This window comes from Ambystoma mexicanum, chromosome 9 (genome assembly GCF_040938575.1).
Source record: "Ambystoma mexicanum isolate Mex_15411 chromosome 9, UKY_AmexF1_1, whole genome shotgun sequence".
In the NCBI taxonomy this organism is placed as follows: Eukaryota; Metazoa; Chordata; class Amphibia; order Caudata; family Ambystomatidae; genus Ambystoma; species Ambystoma mexicanum.
This window is the reverse complement of record NC_090931.1, coordinates 186,082,679-186,103,459: the sequence shown is the minus strand read 5'-3', so window position 1 is coordinate 186,103,459 and position 20,781 is coordinate 186,082,679. Positions and strand designations below refer to the sequence as shown.

The window sequence follows — 20,781 nt, the reverse complement described above, 5'->3', positions numbered from 1 at the left end:
GTGTTGCGTTTGGGTTCTGTTCAGTAGAACATCTACTAAGTGAGGCACCATCAGGGTTAGATCATGGCCTAGGACCATTCCCTCACTCTGCTTTACAGACGCAGCAGCAGCGACCGCTAGCAAACATCTAGCATGGCAAAGCGCATGCTACAGGATCAAGGGCGGAAGAAAAGGAACCGCATGGCCTATTCTTCCCTCCATGTTCCTGGGTTAATACAGCCAAAGCACATCCACCACATTCATGCACAAACACAAAGGCCTTTTCATAGTTTGGTGTGCCCAAAACCGGTGCCGAGCATAATGCAGTCTTGAGCAAATCAAATGATTGCTGGTGCTCCGTGTTCCACGGCATTGGCGAAGAAATGCCCTTCGTCAAAGCCAACATCTGTTTGATCACTAGTGAGACGTTTGGGATCCACAACCTACAGTAAGAAGCCATACCCATCAAGGCGCTAACTTCCTTCTGCGTATTTGGGACAGACATGCCAGAAATGTGTTTTATACGTTCAGGTGTCAATCTTCTTCCCTCCTTTGACAGGAGATGGCCTAAATAGGCGACCTCCTGACAATAATATTGAAACTTTTTAAGCAAAGCTTTGTGACAATGTTTAGCCAGGTGAATAAGCAATAACAGAGTACCCTCCTTACAAGCGCTCTGAGTCAGCAGCTAAAAGCAGGTCATCAACGTACTGAAGCAGTTTACAAGTAGAGGGCAATTGAAGAATATCAAGCTGTTCTTTCAAAGCCCTACTATAAATGCTAGGACTCTCCGTGTAACCTTGCGGTGCACGGGTGTATGTGAACGAGCGTCCCCCCAAGGTGAACGCGAACAAGTATCTACTATCCTTGTGTATAGGAATACTAAAGAAAGCATTCTTCAGATCCACAACACTAAAGTAAGTAGCTGTAGCTGGAATCATAGTTAATATTGTCGTCACATCAGGCACAATTGGAAATTGCGGAGCGACGACTTTATTAATGGCACGCAAATCAATTATGAAACGGAATGGAATTGCATTATCGCCTTTTTTGTACGCGGGTAAAATCGGACCATTGCACAAACTACCTGCAATTTCCTCAATCACCCCTCGAAGCACAAAATCGGAAACGATGCATTTCAAAGCTTGATGGCCTTCAACTGAAATCTTATACTGTGGAATGCGCGGCAGCTTTATCCCATGTTTCAAGATTATTTTTACAGGCTCGATCTGTAAAACACCGACATCATTTTCGTCAATTGCCCATAAACACTCTGGTACATCACTGAATTCTGGTGGCAAAGGTCTGGTTAAGAATTGATAGACAGAAGGTTGCTGTGGTGAAATCGTCAAATGCACTCCGTCAGAAGAACAATGAATTACCGCATTTAATTCCTTCAACAGATTAAACCCCAGCAAAGTCTCTCCACAATTCGAAGTCAACCGAAATGGACAGTGGTCCGTAAAGGGACCCAAAGAAATAAGTACTGGCGAAGAAACTGGACAGACAACTGGTGTACCAGAAAACCCTACGGAAACATTGGTTTGCCCTGACAGTGGAATGTTTGGAACCCGAGAATGATCAATGGAACACTTCTGTGCTCCAGTGTCTATCAAGAACAGATGTTTCCTATTTCCCACTACCATTTCAACGTAGGGACCTTTCTGATTAACGGGAAGAGGTGTAGGTTCCAAACCCTGCTTCGGGCAATCCTAACGAAACAGAATATCATCAAAAGGAAGTTCTTCAGATAAATATGCAGCAGTAGGATGATCAAATATGTTTCTAGTATCCACACTCTGAGTCTGATTATCCTGTGAAAAAGGTTGCTGAGGATCCTGTGCAAACTGACCTCTACCAGGGCCCCCTACACCCAGGCGACCTCTGGATCGTCTACCCATATTACCAAATGTGTTATTCGACCTTTGTCGAAGGACGGGGCATTGTGCACGCCAATGACCCTCTTGCCGGCAATAGGCACCCTGGTTAATGTTCACAGGACCCAAGGGCACATTCCCTTGCGGAACATACTGACCTCTAATCTGCGAACTACCCCCTCTGGGGCCATTGACAATTTGCTGTAATAATACTTTATTCTTTAAATCAACTTTTCGCTTCTCAACTATCTTTTTCATTATTGACACGATTCTCATAGTACTGAGCCATGTGCAGTACTTCTGATTGGGACTTCGCTCTCAGAAGACATCATTTGTGATTGGATGTCAGGCAGCAATCCACGCACAAATGTGTCCACAAATAACCTTTTCCCAGACTCTGTGCCTAAATCCTGTCCACTGAAGTCCGAGAATACTTGTTCAAACCGATTTTAAAGAACTCGGTAGCACCCTCAGACTTCCCCTGGACACAGGCAGTAAGCTTGTCCCAAATAATTCTTTTTTCGGGAATTATGGTTTTCAATTTTGCAATGATTCTATCAGGCAAAGTTAGTATCGCTTATCCATCGATCCTAGTTATATTAGCCCAGGTATCTCCCAACCCTGGTACGTAGTCTATAGTCCTAACTTGTTTCCACAAATCTACGGGCAGGAGTACAGGAAATAACAAATCAATATCACTCAAGGTGAATACTGAGGACTGTAAGACAGATTCTATTTCTTTATAGAATCCTGTCGGATTTTTCCTAATGTCAGGATTAGATTGTCCAGCAGTATTCACTTCCTGTCTTGAGAACGGAACGTGAACAAACTGCGATACATAATGTGCAGGAATGTCCACAGCAGCTGTACCTGCTGCAACATTAGCTGGGATCTCAACCTTCGGGACAAATGTCGGAGGAACCTCTCTCATAGGCAACTGAGAAGTAGGCAACTCCAAACGCTTACTGAGCAACAGAGCTAAGTCGAGCGCTAAAGCAGTCGAAGTGTCAAGTGAAAACGTTCTCTTATAAATACTCAATAAATCTGTGGGACAACAAATCTTTCTCTTTACACAATCATCCTGTAGGTACTCTATCATTACTTGTATCACTTTCTTCGGCATTTCTGGCGTATACTGACTATACGTGTCATATACCTCTACTGGAGTTATCGATATGTCTGAAATCCATCTAATCGCGTCTTTCGTACAGATTCGTACTTCCTCAGATGTCGATTTTCAACAAGGAAGGAACAGTTTCTGTACATACACACTTTCCTCATCCTCATTCTGTAACCTTTCCAACTCCTTTATATACTCGAATACCCTCTCAACATGTTCTTGTACTTTCACCACAGTCTCTAGAGAATGCTAAGGTGTTCAGATCCCTCAATCCTTGTGGAAGATCTGTATTATTTAATCTGCTCCACATTACACATAAATGAATTCCTAGTGCTTCAATAAAAACATTTTTCTCAGGATAATTGTCCATATTAGAAAGTGTGGCAAAAACTTTAGCTCGATCATCCCTCTACATACAATGCTTAGCCCATGAGATCAAGTCGCGTTTCTTCTCTGGAGGTACAGTATTGCGAGTGACAACCCTTGACCCCGCACCCTGGTCGACAACAAGCGGTACAAGACCACTTGGAAGAGGGGGAGCAGGCAAATTCAATGGAGGTACTGTTACTGGTGCAATAGGAAGAGGTGGAGGAACAGGTGGAATAACAACTGGAGGAATAGGAACATTAGGAGGAACAGCAGGAACAACAGAAGGAAGAGCAGGAATAGCAGCAGGGAGAGGCAAAGCAGCAGGAAGAGGAACATACAGAGGTGGTGCAGAGGCACCAGGCCTTCGTTCATTTAGTAATTTATCAATAAGTTCATCAGAAATATGGAAGTCTTTAGTAGGATAGATTTTCTGAATACCAAGTGAGAAAGCCCCATCCATATTCCTAACCGACTCGGACTGTTTATCTTGGTCATACCACAATGCTTTTTCGGTGTTTGTTTTATGATGGCGCGCATGTTTTTCCCTACTCTTAAATTGCTGTAACGCTTCTTTTTTCCCTTTCTGCAAAACATCGAATACTGCAGGTCTAGCCTTTTTTTTTAATAGAATTGACTCTAAATACTCAATACGAGGGATTTCAAAACTACCATTGATTGGCCACTGAAGTTCAGAGGCATGTCTGGTTTGTCTGTGCCAAATATCATTAAACACTATTCTTACAATGCCCTGCTTACAGTACATAGTACATGCCGGCGACCCCTCCTGAGGTGCCGGACGGCTAAATTCCAGAGATTGTCTATCACTGTGGAATAACGCCCTGAAGCAGGTAGACCATTTCCCAGGCATATCAAAATATTGATGTTACCTGGTCAATAATTGTGTCTGTAGATACAATACGCCAAAATCAAATTATCATTATCAGGATATTTAAGAATCGGGTCACGACTCACCTGATCAATCCTAAGGAGGTCCGGTCGGATTACAAAGAATCTTACCTAACTAATCTTACCTCGTGTTTGGTGATTTTGGCAAATCTGCCCGCCTCGATAAGTGGACCCTCGTCAAGATGCCGTCTGGGACCACAAGCTAATCGTCCAGGGATCGGAACGTGCAACGCTGCTGAGGTGTCGCGTCTCGTTCAGAAGGGGCCCCTTATTTTGTCACACCGTCCGATCCCGGTCTGATAGCGGGTGTCAATCTGGCATCAATCTTGAGGGTCCCTATTCGGGCGCCTACTGTGAAAACAAAGAGAAAATATCGAGGCTGAGTACCCCAAAAGGAAATACACCGAACACGGGTTACAAAGGAACATAAAAAGATCTTTCATTTATACTGAACAGTTTCAAAGGACAAAAAGTAACGGATAGCTATCGGCTCTCAGTACGACACAGCGAACTCCAGCATGGTTCGGTGTGCTCAGTGAGTGGGACTATACATTAGAATAGTCCCACTTTGTATACGTTTGCAAACATGATGTCCAACCCTACTGTGGGTTAATATTCCACTAACACATTACTGATCTAGGGTTCATGCCGATTTCCCACATCTATAGGCTTAGGGTTTTGCCTTTAATACATTCGCCAACAAGTCTACATGGTAACAGTGTATTTTAGGATTTCTCATAAAGTCATCTCAAACATTAATACAATGTAGTTTAAACAAGTGTTCTTAGTTCAGTATTTGGATACATTGTTAACATGTGCTCGCGGATTAGTTTCATTGGCACGAGTAATCCTTTACACACAGGTCAGCGAAGGACAAGGTCTCAGTTCACGAGATCAACAAGTGGCCTGCAGGCAAGTTACATATTAATTACACACAGAGGTTAAGACGGCCATGTTGTATTTCGGAATGACATTGTCCACCATTTTAACTCACAGGGTGACTTTACAGAGAGAACCTAAAATGGCGGATTGACCTAAAATGGTGGCTTACATTGATTCTAAGGTCAGGACCTTGCAACACGGATTTCTTCGCAAGTGGCTTACAATCAGCTTGGCGTAGGCCAATATACATGTAGTCCTCACAATAGGAGGCACAATATAATTTCCCGTTTGACAGGAGAACGCCTTGTGGATTAAATGGTCAGGGAAATGTCCTTAGCTTTTCCCCCCCCCGACACCACTCCTGAGCAGGATAGTGCACAAGATGCACCAGGACCAAGTGACTTTAATCCTGATTGCTCCTATGTGGGCGAGACTACCTTGGTTTCCTCATCTCCTCGAACAGGCGATGTGCGACCCATTCAAACTCCTGTGATCATGCAACAGGCTAAACCAACACAAGGGAGCATCCCTCCACCCTCGGTCTCAATCTATGAACTTGGCAGCCTGGCTCCTGAAGTCACAAAATTCAACCACTTATGGATATCCCAAAGGAGGAACAGGAACCAAACACCAGAAACTGCTATTTTAACAAGTGTTAGAGATTTGTGATATGGTGCAGGCCACAAACCTTAAACCCAATAGCATGTTCACTATCTAACATTCTACATCACATGCTTTACCAGCCTAGTATTCAACTCCATCAAAGTACACCTGGCGGCTCTGTCAGCTTACACCAATTCACAGAACAAAGTGTCCTGGTGGAAAGTGCCTGTCATTAAAGCATTCATGTAAGGAGTAAAGAGGCTATACCCTCTCATCTCTAATCTTCCACCACGTTGGAATGTTAATGTCAGGGTCTCCAAAGTCATGGGTCCGTCCTGTGAGCCTATGCACGAAGCCAGCCTAAAACATTAGACTGCATTCCTAGTAGCCATCAACTCTATAAGACGAGACTGCGCTACAAGCTTGCTCTGTACAAGACCCTTTCTTGATTATTTACAAAGACAAGGTTGTCCTCCGATCACATCCTAGGTTTTCACATAAGTTAATTTCAAAGTTCCATGTTAATCAATCAATGGAACTTCCTACATTCTTTCAAAATCCATCCAACTCCGCTGAGAGGAGCCTCCATACACTTAATGTACAGAGGGCGGTCCTGCCCCCTGTGCCTGCATCTCCCTCGGATTCCCCTTCCTGCTTCCCTCGACCACCCGCCTCCCTGCCCGCCCCACGTCCCTGATTGGTTCTCCACCAAGGTCATTGCTGACTGCTCCAGGGCAGCCCTCTGCCCATGCAGCCCCTGCGGCTAAGGGCCCCGAGGCAAAGGGCGGCTCCAACAGAGGCGGCTCCAGATCGTGTCTGCAGGTGTCAGCAGGGGAAGCCAGTGGCCAGCAACAACCAGTAAAGCAGGCATAGCCAAGGTGGCTCCCACCTCACAAAATACCAATCTCGATAACCGTTAGTCTACGTCACACCTAATAAGCAATTAAGACTGACCTATGTTAAAATAGTATGTCATAGACTACTGAACCTTCCCCTCTTAGCCTGTCCCGTTTCTACATAGTGAATCCAAGAGACTACTGTTTTGTTTTTGTACCTGTCACACCTAGAACTGTTGTGCCTTGGCTACTATTGTGTTATATCTTGCCAGTCCAAAATGCATAGAATTGTTCCTGTTTTGCATTTCACGCATCTAGACAGTGTGCCCAAGAGATTAGTGTTGTATTCTGCCCTCTGAAGAGTGTCTCGCACCTAGATGTGCACTCAAACGATTACTGTGTTGTACTCTGCCACTCTGCCCCCTTAACCTGTTCTACATCTAGATAGTGAGCCGTAGAGATTACTGTGCTGTACTCTGCCCTCTTAAGACTGTCTCACACCTTGATAGTGAGTCCAAGAGATTACTGTTTATTTCTCTCTGTCATACACACTTGGAACCGTTGCACCTTAGCTACTGCTGTGTTGTATTCTGCCAATCAAAAATGCTTAAATTGTTCCTATTAGCGTAGCCCGCATCTTGATAGTGCGCCAAAGAGATTACTGTGTTGGTTCTACCTGTCTCACTCACTTAAGATTGTTGCGCCTTAGTTACTACTGTGTTGCACCTTAGCTACTATTGTGTTGTATTCTGCCAGTCTAAAACAAGTAGAATTGTTCCCATTTTGCATTTCTCTCATCTAGATAGTGTGCCCAAGAGAGTACAGTGTTGTATTCTGCCCTCCTAGCCTGTCTCACATCTAGATATTGCGCTCATAAGATTACTGTGTGGTACGCTACCCTCTTAAGACTGTCTTGCATCTAGATAGTGAGTCCAAGAGATTACTGTGTTGTTTCACTGCCTATCACACACACTTAGAACTGCACCTTAGCTACTACTGTGTTGCACCTTTGCTGCTACTGTGTTGTATTCCGCCAGTCTAAAACGCTTCGAAACTGTCCTCTTAGGCCATCTCCCATCCAGAAAGTCCGCCCTAGAATTACTGTGTTGCTTCTGCCTGGCTCACATTACCCTCATTAGCCTATCCCGCATCTACTTAGTACGCCCTATAAATTATTGCTTTGCCTTCCCTACAACTGCTGCCTGAGATAGTACTGTAACTCACCCGCGTATGTTTCTAAGCACCCGTTCCTCATCTTGACCTCCACCCTATCCAAACCTCTTTAGCACCTCCCACGCCGTCCCGATCCTAGGCACAAGCTGTATATCCAGGGCCCATCTACCACCACTAGCTCATCAATCCCTAGCCTCACTTCACCAGATGGAGACCCCGACTCGCAAGAATCCCACTCTCAAACCCATCCCTAGAATCCCCCGCCCCCTCCCTTCCATCCTCACTCACGCCCCACGGCACGCCACCCGTGCTCTAGCACCCACCTTCTTGAGCACCCCCAGTCATTCTTCCCCTGAGCACACCCTTAGAAATCCTCCGGCCCACTTCAATACAGCCTAACACCACTCGCCCAGTCTCCTACCACCACCCTGCATCCAACTCAAAAATCAGAGGTGCACACTGGCGTGCCAACCACCTGCCTCTGCAGAATCATTTTCCCCCTCCCCCTTCCCACCTAAACTCATTGCCGCCCACCCTCCTGCTTACCGCTATCCAACTCCCTGATACCCCATGCCAAGAGACCTTGCCCCCTTTCAAACTCCCAAGCCAGAGTAGCCTGCTGGTGCTACAAACATCCCAAACACTCATCTTCTTCCGCTCTTTCCTTCCAACGAACATCCCTGCCTCCCTTTCGCCCCCCCTTACCTCAGAATCCCACTCACCTAATCCGCCACAAAACTGCCTTCCCTCTCGCCCACCCCCCTACCTCCCTCTCCCACACCTTATCCATCCCCAGACCCCTGCCAACAACCCCCCATCATAACCCTTCCCCTCTCTAAAAGCAGCACGTCTCGCACTCGCTAGAACTGTAGCATCATCTCATCAGCCCCTACCCTCTCTCGCACCCCTACTGCTCCGAAACACTAGAAAATGAGCCTGGTCCCCCTCTGCGACTATCTACTCCTCACCACTTCTACCTCAATCTGGCCTCCCAATCTCTCCCTCCCCTTCCCCAACACACCCCCCCACCCTTGCCCTACCTCCACCCCCTCTCTCTCGACTTTGCACCCTGCAGACCAGACCCCTCAAATCCTTCGAGACTCACTCCTGTGTCTAACCCCTTTTACCCCCTTTACCCACTGATCATCTGTTCACTCGCCCGGCCCTCCTTTACTCTACCCAAAACCTTCTTATGTCCTCCTCCGCCCACATACTCTTCCCAGCCTCCACTGATCTAACCCCATCCCCGTCACTCAGATCCTACTGGCAGCCTACCCCCTCACTACCCTTCATCTTCCTGTCCCAACGACCCAGAATATCCCCCCAACCCCTCATGCCCCTCCTGCTCTCACCCCGATGACCTCCTCCATGACCACACCACACTCCCAAGTCAAACGCATACTTTTTAATGCCCGCTTTGTAGCGAAAAACGAACACAGCATCTTCAACCTCCTCTTCTCTGACAGTGCAGACCTACTATTTATCACCGAAACCTGGTTCTCTGACGACTTTGCCCCGGTTGCACACGAAGTGTTCCCCCTCGGCTTCTCGCTCATTCCGCTCAACAGATATGACATTCCAGAGGAGGCGCCGTGGCAGTCCTTTTCAAATCTCATTTCTCTGTCTCACTCGTTGAATCTTGGATATGCATTCCATCATGTGAATCCCTTCTAGTTCAACTCTCGCTACCCCCGACTTTCTCCCACAGCTTCGTTCTCATCTACAGACCTCCTGGTTACGACAAACATTTCTCAAACCACTTCTGTTATTTTGTAGCCACCATTCAAGTAAACCACCCCTCTCTGACTCTCCTAGGAGACTTCAATATCTGATGATGATGATAATAATAGTTGGACATTCCCACCAACCCAGTGACCCATCCACATGTCTACAGTCTTGATGCGCTCAACCTCTCCCTTCATATGAACGGTCCAACCCACTCTAGAGGGCACACCCTAGATGCTATCTTTAGCTCCCATGACCTGATTTATCTATTCTCCCCCCCCCCCCCCACCACCACTCATCTGGTCCGACCACTTTGTCCTCCCCTTTCTCCATACTCTCCCCTGCTACATCCCCCTGTCGTCGTCCCCTATGCCCTCAAATGCTGGAACAAGTAAAGATCCTTCCTGACCTTTCCGAAGCCCTACTTCTTGGATTCCCATTTATCGCCTGACAGATTCTTAACCATCGACTCCTTCGACTCTTGGCTCAATGAATCACTAATTCCTCTCACGCCCCGCTTCCTCATGCAATGGACCATTCCCCAAATGGTTCACGCACGAACTGAGGATCGCCAAAAGACAAAATAAATCTCGAAGGCAAATGGCGAGCTTTAAAATCCGATCTCAGCAGATCCACTTTCGCCTTGCAGCATCGCAATTACAAAGCTGAAATCCGGAAAGCCAATAAAGCCTATTACAACAATCAGATTCTCTTCTGTGGAAACCACAGCAAAGAACTCCATAGAATCCTAACTGAATTCATCAAACCCACCTGCACCTCTACCCAATCTGCCCCCTCACAATCGCTCTGCGACTCCCTCTCCCTACACTTCTACACCACTGCTCGTGACAGGACGACCTCGCTTACCAACAAACTGTTCCTCCTCTCGCCCCCCCCAACAACCGACCAATCCACCCACCCACCCCCTCCCCAAACGCCAACTCGCCCACCTTCGACTCATTCAGATCCATCTCCAGAGATGAGTTTCTTTACCTACTATCTGCTAGCAAACCGTCTGGCTCACCTCCTTGACCCCTGCCCCGCCTCAGTCCTAAAATAAATATTCTCGTCCACCTGCGCAGGAGAACACGCAAGAACCATACTAAATTACTCCCTCCGTTCTGACATCTTCGCAAATGCCTTCAAAATTGCGCATGTCAAGCCTCTTCTTTAAAAAATGATCCCTTGACCCCTAAAACTACAGACCCATTTTGAACACCAGATTCCTTGCAAAACTCATTGACCGGACAGCATATTCCCAACTAAACGCCTTTGTTGAATCTAACAACCTCCTCGACCCTGCACAATCAGGCTTCAGACCACGACATGGAACCGAAACCACTCTGACCTCAATCTGGGACAATCTTGATAGATGGCTAATGGAGAAGGATGATAAATGAACGTACAAAACTTGATCCTACATGTATATAACTACTGATCTTCCTGTACATAACTGTTTGCTCTTTACTTACCTTAAAGCTTATGCCCGTCCACTGGCTATCGCATGTACCTTTACCATGGACTGTTTGATCACATGTTTTTTGTTGATACTTTGTAACCTTTGTAACTTTGCACCAAGCTGTATGACTTCTTACTTTCCTGCACCCTGATACCCTCGGGTCTGGCGCGCACAATAAATACTAAACAAAACTAAACAAATCTCAAGATCACTGCAGACTCTGAAGGATGTGCGGCACTTAATTCTTCTCAACCTATCTGCAGCCTTTGACACGATTTAACCGCTCAATCCTACTTGACCGTCCCCACTCCCTTGGCATCCGTGGCACTGCTCTCAAATGGATCGCCTCCTTCCTCAGCAACAGGAAACAAATAACGCTCCTCTACTCTTTTGTCACAGCTGCTCACTCGGTTAATACTGGAGTACCGCAAGGCGCATGTCTATCTGGACATATAGTTTGAATAGGAGAGCACTCTTCCTGGGATCATCCGCTTGCACAATATCTTGTGATACCCAAATCCTCCTTAAAATTCACAACTTAGACTCCAACCCTCCTTGCCCGACCTCGAAGCATGTCTCCAAGATATTGACTGATGGATGACAATAAACCACCTCCTCTTAAACCCCACTAATACCGAAATCATGGTGCGCGGCAACACTGCGCTTCTACCTCATCCACTCCCTTGGCCCCCTTCCCTGGACCAACTCCCTCCGCCCCCCTGCGTCACAGTAAAAAAACCTAGGCTGCACTATGAACTCTGGCCTAACCCCCTCTCGACAGATCAAAAATGTGTCTAAATGTTGTCACTACCATCTTATACACCTCAGACGCATTTTTCCCTACCTCTCCTACCCGAACAGACTTGCCGCTGCTATGTCTATTGTAATGTCGAGACTGGACTATGCCAACTCCCTATATGTAGGAGTCCCGGCATACCAATTTAAGAGCGCAAAACGCTGCTGCTAAACTGCTCCTCGCCCTGGATCCAAGAGACCACACCTCTCCAGCTCTCCAAACCCTCGACTGGCTTCCAGTCAGACGAAGGGCTACCTTCAAGACCATGTGCATCACTTGACGTGCAGTGAACGAGACAGGCCCATTATACCTTAAAGATAATTTAAAACCTTACCTCCCACCCCACACCCCCAGATCAAGCACTGCCCTACTTTTAGTGATCCCAACCACTAACTCTGTCGGGATTGGAGGATCTGCTTTCTCAGCCTTGGCCCCGACTCTGTGGAACTCTCTTCCACCACACATTCGACACACCCAAGACTATGACATTCTGCAAAGTACTAAAAACATGGCTCTTTCCATAACACCAACTGCAACTGTAAAGATGCGACTGAACTTCCAACGACTAAATCCACAATGTGACTCCCAACCATGTCACCAATTAATGGGCCCATTGATCATGCTATAGACCACTGTATCCCGGAACACTGAATAATGATCTCCTTGGATCATAACTCCTCCAATTCATATGAGGCTGCTGTGCCCCCCAGCCCATAAAGTGTCCCTGTGATGTCGCTGTATGCCCCACTGCGCCTGTGTCGCTCTGTACCCTGCCTTTTGTTCACCATGGTGTCGCTATATATCCTCTACTGCCCCGTCACTGTAAGCCCAGCCCTCTGTCGCTGTGTGCACCCTTGTGTCCGTGTGTCACTGTGTACCCTGCCTTCCTGTTTCCCTGATGTCGCTATGCATCCCTCTGTACTGCCCAACCCTCTAGTCCCCATGATGTTGCTGTGCGCCCACCGTGCCCGTGTGTCACTGTGTACCCTGTCTTGTTGTTCCCCTTGATGTTCTATATCCCTCTGGCCTCCCGTCCTGTCTCTGTAAGCTCAGCCCTCTGTCACTGTGTGCCCCGTTGTTCCCTGTGTGTCGCTGTGTACCCCTGCCCTCCTGCTCACCTGCCTGGTCTCGGGCGCTTTTAAGGATGAATCATCCTGTCATATCACTATGCTTATTCTCTACTATACACCATCACGCAACTAGAGTACAGCTATACCCCTCGATAAATTCGGCCTAGCTGTTCACATACAAACACTACCCCATGAACACCTCATCACTCTAATAAAACGCAGCTATATCCCATGACAAACTGGCCTAGCTGCTCATACAAGCATCCTTCGGGCCTAACCAGCCAGAAGCCAGTCTGCACACATTCTGCTGATATCCCCACCACCACCCTAACGCTAGCATGCAGCCACCATCAGGCAATTACATCAGCTGCACACAACTGGTGCTCCCACGCACCCTACAACACTTTTTCTCTCTACTGACCTGGACTGCGGTCCCCGAGGGCGTTCAACCTACCAGCGCTTTGAGATCATACCAATGATATATAGAGTGCTATATAAATGCCACATAACATAACTATGTGAACCAAACGCCTAAGGAAAACAGACCATCTTTTTGTTTTCATAGCACCTGGGAGAGAGGGTGATCACATATCAAAAAACACCTTCTCCAATTGGATAGACCAGTGCATACAGCTCTGCTATTCCCTATCCAAAAGAGTACACTCCCAGGGCTCACTCTACCAGAGGTACCAGTGCTACCTTACCATTCATTACAAACGCCCCCCCTAGGCGCCATTTGCAAGGCTGCTACATGGAGTTCCATTCATACTTTCACACAGCATTATTGCATTGACACTCAAACACTAAAGCAGATTCATAGGTGGGACAAGTGGTTCTAAAACATCTGTTTTCTGCTGTACCTTCTCATATCCCACCTCCTTCTCCAGATACTTCTTGCTATGCTATGCAGAGCATGTGATCTAAGCAGATCCACAAACCTCAGAAGGGATGCATTACTCACCGTAATCGTATTTCTGATGCTTGTATCTGCTTAGATTCACATGTGCCCACCCTTCCTCCCCTACTAGAGTAGAAGGCGCATAGATGTTCTCTGGTTAATCACTGTTTCTGCTTTATCACATCTGTAATCGCGCTACACTTTATGCAACCTCATGTCAAAAACAAACAATATGAGGACCTCGACGCGTGAAGGACCATGGGTACAGTACATGTCACACTAGGGATAGTATTACTAACACTCCCTGTCGACGTCCGTTTGTAATACTCTTTGACTACCATGTCAGACTATGCAGAGCATGTGAATCTATGCATATGCAAGCATCGGAAATACTATTACGGTGAGTAATGTATCCCATATATGAGCAGTCCGTGTTTGGCATATTTGAAATGGTGAGCTTTGACCCTTAGAAGGGAAGTGCTCTCAAATATACATTTTTCTGTGATAGACATTTTTGTAGAAATTTCTGAAAACTCTCTGGAAATGGTGTCTACATTTCTGCTTCTTGGCTCTGTTCACACAGATCACCAAAGTCCCAGAGCATCTGCTTCCATACGCCACCCGTTGTAAAAACCTAATCGTTTCCAACTCGCGCACAGTGTTCCTTACTCCTGAGATTTACGAAAACCAGAACATTCATGAGCAGCTGTTGGACCTGTTATTGGAAGCGTTCAGGGGTGGTAGTAAGTATATATTTTGATCCTTTTATCCATTTTACTGCACCTTTTGGTTCACTGATTTACACTAGCGCTCCATCAATTTTGGCACAGTATATAATTGTAGAAGTTTAAAAATCTTTATACTGGGATCTGTTTGGTTGTAGTCATGATCACTGTCTTAGGGCCATCAAGCCTTTTATGGCTTTGTAGACGATTAATTACAGCAAAAGTACTGTAGTTACATTTCCCCCCCCCCCCTCCCAGATCACTCCATTCTGCGTCTAACTTCTTAGTTCAGGTCTCCAGAGTATATTGGTCTTGAACTGGCGGACGCGCCTTTTCTGTTGCTTCCGCCCTCCTGTGGAACAAATTGCCACGTTTTCTGAGAATGATTGCTGTCCACCCACCCTTCCGCTGCTGTCTTAAAACGTATCTGTTCTAATGTTTCTTTTGAAGAGTCCTCTTTCTTAGCGTCATGATGCCCTCAGGAGTAAGATGCACTCTAGATATTCTTATAACATAACATAACATGAGGATTGCCCTATTTGGCAGACATTTCAGACCATCAATGGTACGGTCCAGACAGTAATCTTTGTAATAAGATGGTGGATCCCTTTAGGTTGACATCACAAAATGGCCTTCAAGCCTGCCCACTGTGCTCATTTCCCAACTTACTTTAACACTGTACTTTAACACTGTATAAAAACCTACAATACATAAATACTTGTAGCATTACAAACTCTATAGCACTCCTCCATTTCCTCTTGCTTTTCCTATTTGAATAGCACGTGTCCGGCCACCATATGTAAAGAAACACCTTGGCTTGGAAACCTACAGCTGAAGGGTGCAGTTGAGACTGGCATTATGATATTGAATGTTAGGTCATAAATGAGTGTTTGCTTACTACTTTGTTAGCCTTTTGGAATGTGTGCTTCCTTTTTTGTGTCTCATTGCCTATTTATGTCAAAAGTGTTGCTTTATCCAAAGCCTCATTGGAAGCTACCACTCCTTTTGTATCTGTTACCTTAATGGCCCAGAAGACTAACAGCTTTAGCGTACTGCAGAAGTGCTTCATAAAGTCACTGTGCATTTAAGCACCCAGTGTGTTAGTGTTACACACTGGCAGCTTTTTTCTTTTTTATAGGTTGCTGTGAGAAACCTGAAGGTGTCTCCCTGACTAGTCCTCGCGGAATCTGTCATCCAGGTGGCCACGAAACCGCCATCGCTATTGGATCCAGTTCCTGGTGGTGGACCAGTGAGGGAGGATCGCCTGGATGAGGAGTCCTCAGGGAGTGGAAGTGGGACACCGACGGGTGAGAAACCGTATTCCCCTTCTTCCAACACCTTTTCACCATCCTACCATGTAGGATACTCAGAAGCTCTACCTCTGCACCCACGTCCGACACTAAACCTTTCGCACAACACAAAAGACAGTGGACTAACACCAGAGCTGTTTACCTCACCTGTCCCAACACAAGAGTCAGGCAATTGACCAGAATCACACACACACATACCTGACGACCCTTTCCCTGCCCCACCGGGACAAAAGATGGAGCACGAGAGCACATTATGAGCAAGGCAGACCGCACGATGAGACAGCTATCCAAGTACAGCAGCACAAGAGGAGGAGAAAGGTGGCGAGAGCCGAAAGGGCGACAGAGAGAAGCAACCTTGCCCTTTCCAGCCCAGAGCTACGAAGCCTCTGTGCAAGGAATCTTAAGATCACAAACAATAGCCGGCGTGTGCTGCAGCAGATGTCAACGGTACACAGAGCTCTCCTACACTGGTAATCCGGACAGAGAGCCGCTTGCTGCCGTGGTACCGGCCTCGACTAGACACAAGAATAGCCAAGGGTTCATCACAGCCGGTGAGTCGAGGGGAGAACAGATAAGAAACTGAACTGTGTTGAACAAAAGTTGCCAAAGGCAAATTAAGCGAAGTGCAAAGAATTGTTAAAATGTTAGGGAAAAACCAGCTTCAGAGGGGTCCGGCACCACGTGGGTGTTGATGTGAGAGACGCTAGTTGATTCCCCGTTTGTTGAAGCAACCGACACCAGAAGGCCATAGGAGAGCTGCAAGAAAAGGTCAAAGTGGTCATACAGGGGTGTGGCAAAATCCTATTTACAGTTGAAAGTCTTTGACCGGCACGTAATGGAAAAGCCAAGGGAAGCGAATCCCGCGTAGAAGAAACTGGGAGGATGGCAAGAGTGAACCTGACAGAGGGATGCCGACAGAAAGGGGCGAAGCATGAGACCCCAATGAACATTGTGTTGACAAGAGTGTACCCGACAGAGAGCTGTTAGTGCGCGGTACAAATATCCTTTAACATTATCACCACCGGAGTGGTCCTCTGGCGGCTCTGAAAACCGAGGAGGGGGGTGATTTAGTGGGAATAAGCTGGAAAAGTGCAAGAGCAGTGATGTGCTGTTGGCAGCCTCAGCCCGGTGGGTCAGTTGGCTGGACTTGGGTTGTTTTACGGTCGGTAGTCGTGTGCTGTTGTGCAAGTCTGTGTGGTTTGTTTTGTTGTAGCAATGTAGTGAAGTTTGTGCGTATTGCTGTATTTAAGTTTGTGGTTGTGTTTGGTTAGAGTCTGAGAGGTGTATGCAGAGGTATGAAATTGTTAGTGGATTGGTTGTTTGGCATTGCTGTCCTTGCAATTATGTCTAGGTGTGATGTTTGCTATCATTCACCATTCCATCTGAGTGCGGCACTTGCTAATCTACAACATCCTGTCTAGATGTGAGGCAGGCCAGTGACAACGATTCCATCACAGTGTGGCACTTGTCAAAGTGCACAGTATCATTTAAGTGCGACACATGCTAACATTCATAATCCTGTCTAGATGTGATGCAGACTAAAAAAGAATTCCATCTAAGTGTGACACATCCTAACACTGACATTTCTATCTTGATGCGACACAGACTAAAGTTAAGAATTCCATTGAAGTGTGACACATGCTAACATTCATAATCCTGTCTAGATGTGACGCAGGCTAAAGTTAAGAATTCCATCGAAGTGTGATGTCCAGTGGATGGTCTAAAAGGACATAAATCCTTGTGAATACAACAGGGGAACTTGTTTGGGAAAAGCCATAGTGAACCCGACGGATGGAGGCTAACATTCGAGAAGGGTCTGAGCCCAGAAGAGGGGGAACCAGGGGTGAAAAATGAATCCCCCAAGATACTTGCAGAGAAAATACATTTTTGTTTATTTTGTATACATCAGGTCCTCTGAGGCAAGAGATGTTTTGTAGAAAGGAGACTTAACCACTGAAGGTCCTGATTAGCTGAGAACGGACTGCAACTGCACATGAGTACTTGAAAGAACACAACCATGACGATCCTGGCTGAAAGGTCCATTTCTGGGCTCTTGGTCCTCATGAAGGAAAAGCCCTTTAAGTTCTTAACAAAAGTGAACCTGAATCAGGCAGTCCCTCAAATAATCTGATGGAAACTGTAGCCCCACCCATCTCAGCAGCTGTCACGTGCTCCCCTAAAGCTACTTTCTCTCTGCATTGCTGAATCCAAAGCAAAGGGCCAGTTGTGCTGTTGGAAACGGGATGGCATACTTTCTGATGTCCAAAGTACTTGCTCCATTCGTGGACACGTCAGGCTGGACTCTTTCATTCCTCTGAGGGGACCTACTTTTTTCCAATCCCGAACAGCCAAGTTCTGACCGAAGCATCTGCTGACCTGTCCCGAAGGGTCACCATTGTTAACTTGTTGCTGCCACAGTACCAAGGTTCACTGACTTGAGTGTTGTCTCGTGGGGTTTCTCCGACCTGGCCTATATCATTAGTCCCGTCCTTCTGCAGGTCCAGGACTGCAGCCATGACCTGCAGAAACCTGACATAGGAACTGACCTCGTACCCTTGTACCATGGATCTTTTGATTTTTCTACAACAAGCTCCAAATCTTGAGGTTCTTTCGATCTGCTGCTGTTTCTGTTGTTGGGTGCCAGGGTCTGGCTTGGGGAGCCTTCTCTTGGGAACTGGACCCTGGCATCATCTACTTCCGTATATTTTTCTGTTTTTGTTTTTATAGGTCAGAAGAAATACCCCATAGAAGTCACAAAGTTTAACAAATGAAAAGTGCAAAGAACAATTGGAGGATGCTAAATATTAAGACCGGCTTTGTACAACTACTAACCCTAGGAGTGAGGCTAACACCTCTCACAAGAATGGAAGCCAAACCTCTCTTAAGGTGCGAAACGTGGACAGCGCAACAAGGCATAACTCTCATGTTGGAGTAGCGGGCTGGCACAAAGGTGCAATTAGTCCACACACTTGTCTCTATTAATCATGGAAGTCAGCAAGCCCCTCCCCCAGCAAGAGTTATAGGAAGGGGAGGTGAGCCAGAAGAATTCAGGCGACTCCTTGTTCAGTATCTGTCAATTTTGCGTTCAACCCTGAACCCAGCCAGTAAGGGAGAATTGTGCTGCAAATGTATAATTCTTAACATTTGACAATGCCATACCTCCTATTAAGGGAGGCCTCAGCATCACTCCTCTATAGGTTCATGGGTCTCCTCCTTTCCCAGATGGAACCTATACATTTTTTGTTGAAGGGTATTAAGTTGGTTTCTACAATTGCCTCAGATGAGGCCTGCACAACCATTAACCTTAAGAGAGGGCACACCACTGTGGGGAATCGGGAATGAAACTCAAACATGTTAGCCATGTTTTTGGTTAAAGACTTATATTGAAAATAAAAGGGTTGAGAAAAGGCTTATTTGACCCTGCTCTAAAAGCAATTTCCATACCCAACACCAAAACTAAAGATCTGTCTAGTGTCAGGATGTCCAAATCAAAACTGTCCTTGTGTCCAAAGGTTCTATTCCGTCCATCAAACTATGAACTAAACTAGAAGGTGAAAAGGGAAATGTCTTCAGCTGTTGATGCTTAAACGAGTTTGTAAAGGAAAAATAAATGGTTCCAACCCACAGGTACTCCAAGGACAGAGTATTTGTTCCAGATTGTGATTATGTTCCAGATTGTGATTATCCCCCCTCACCTCCATTCCTCCCTTCACCTGAATTTTTCTTCAATAACGAAAAGTTCTCAAAGTAAAAAGGTCCTTGTTTCAGGGGATAGTTCCCTTCCCCTGGATTTCCTCTTCAACACAAATGATTCTTTATCTAATGGTTCCTTGTGTCTTTCTTTGCCCACAATAGCACTGTCGCATACAAAGTTGATTATTTTTATAATTATGTTTTACGGGTTCCTGGTATCCCTTCCTTCCAGGAAATTACTCAGCCTTCCAATCAACACAGTCCTGATATTTCTTCCGAGAACCTCTGGTATCCACACTCTTGCAATTACCTGGTATACTCTCCTGCCAGGGCTTCTTAGATTCATTCACTTACAATGGCCTGGTATACTCTCCTGCCAACACTTATATTCTCACACACACTTGTAATTGCCCGGTATATTCTCCTGCCAGGGTTTCTTATATTTACACACTGTTTCTCTCCACTCCCCTAATTGTGCATCCCCCGTGTTGCATAATGTGTCTTCTTGATATCCTTTGATTTGGGTTCCCATGTATTTGCATTCCATACATTCACATACTTATTGGGGTCTTGTTTGGAATACACTTCTTTGTTTCACATTTAGGCTCTTTGATTTCTCTCCTTCTGCTGCTCGAATTACTACTGGCAAAGGTGTACTGCCTGCTTTCCTCTCGTAACTGCTTTCTCTTCATTCTAGTGTCTCGCGCAGCTTCACTTCAGCACGCCCGCTTTGGTTCCGGTAGGTAAGATGATGCTTTCTGCGGTCTTCGAACGCTTAGGAGTTTTCCACGGTCTCCTGGCGTTTCGGGAGCATGTCCTGTCCTTGCAGTGTCTCCCTTCTCCATGGCTGGTGAGTTGCCCGGCTGCACCACACTGGTTTGTGCTTCCAAGCTTCTCGAGCCTTGCAGAGTGGTGAGACGTTCTCTCTCCTACAGCAGAAGCCCTGAACACTTTGCCTCTGGTCTTAAAATCTTCTGGGCACAGGTGTTTTCGGAAAACAACTAGAGCGCTCACTGAGCTTGTGGCTAATTCTTCTCTGCATTGCTCTTTCCCTTTTCCTCGTCCCAGTGTTCTGGTGATTCTGGGAAAAGGAGTCATTGTTGGTTGACTTAAATGGCTTTGAAAGTCACTTTCAGTAGTTCTGAATTGTGAATCCGTTCTATATGATGGATAATTAAAACTGGAAAAGGTGGTCTTGTAGTTTCACGTTTTAGTCCAAGGATGGACATTTGGTCTACATGCTTTGGAGAATGGTCTTCTCTATTTTCCCATAAGCCATGAGGGCATTGGGTATGAGAGGATTATCTTCAAGGGCAAATGGGGGGAGGGGGATACCATGTTTCATCCAATGAAGCCATGA

At 46.2% G+C, this 20,781-nt stretch overlaps 1 protein-coding gene across 4 annotated transcripts in view; it reads left to right on the top strand.

Annotated features, from left to right (window-relative positions):
- Positions 1-20,781, top strand: part of UBE4A (ubiquitination factor E4A) — a 915,337-nt gene that overhangs the window by 254,354 nt on the left and 640,202 nt on the right. For all 4 annotated transcript variants that reach the window (XM_069614443.1, XM_069614440.1, XM_069614441.1 and 1 more), the window contains one exon: positions 14,277-14,436. In XM_069614443.1, the coding sequence (XP_069470544.1) occupies positions 14,277-14,436 (160 nt within the window). The remainder of the gene's footprint in view (positions 1-14,276; positions 14,437-20,781) is intronic.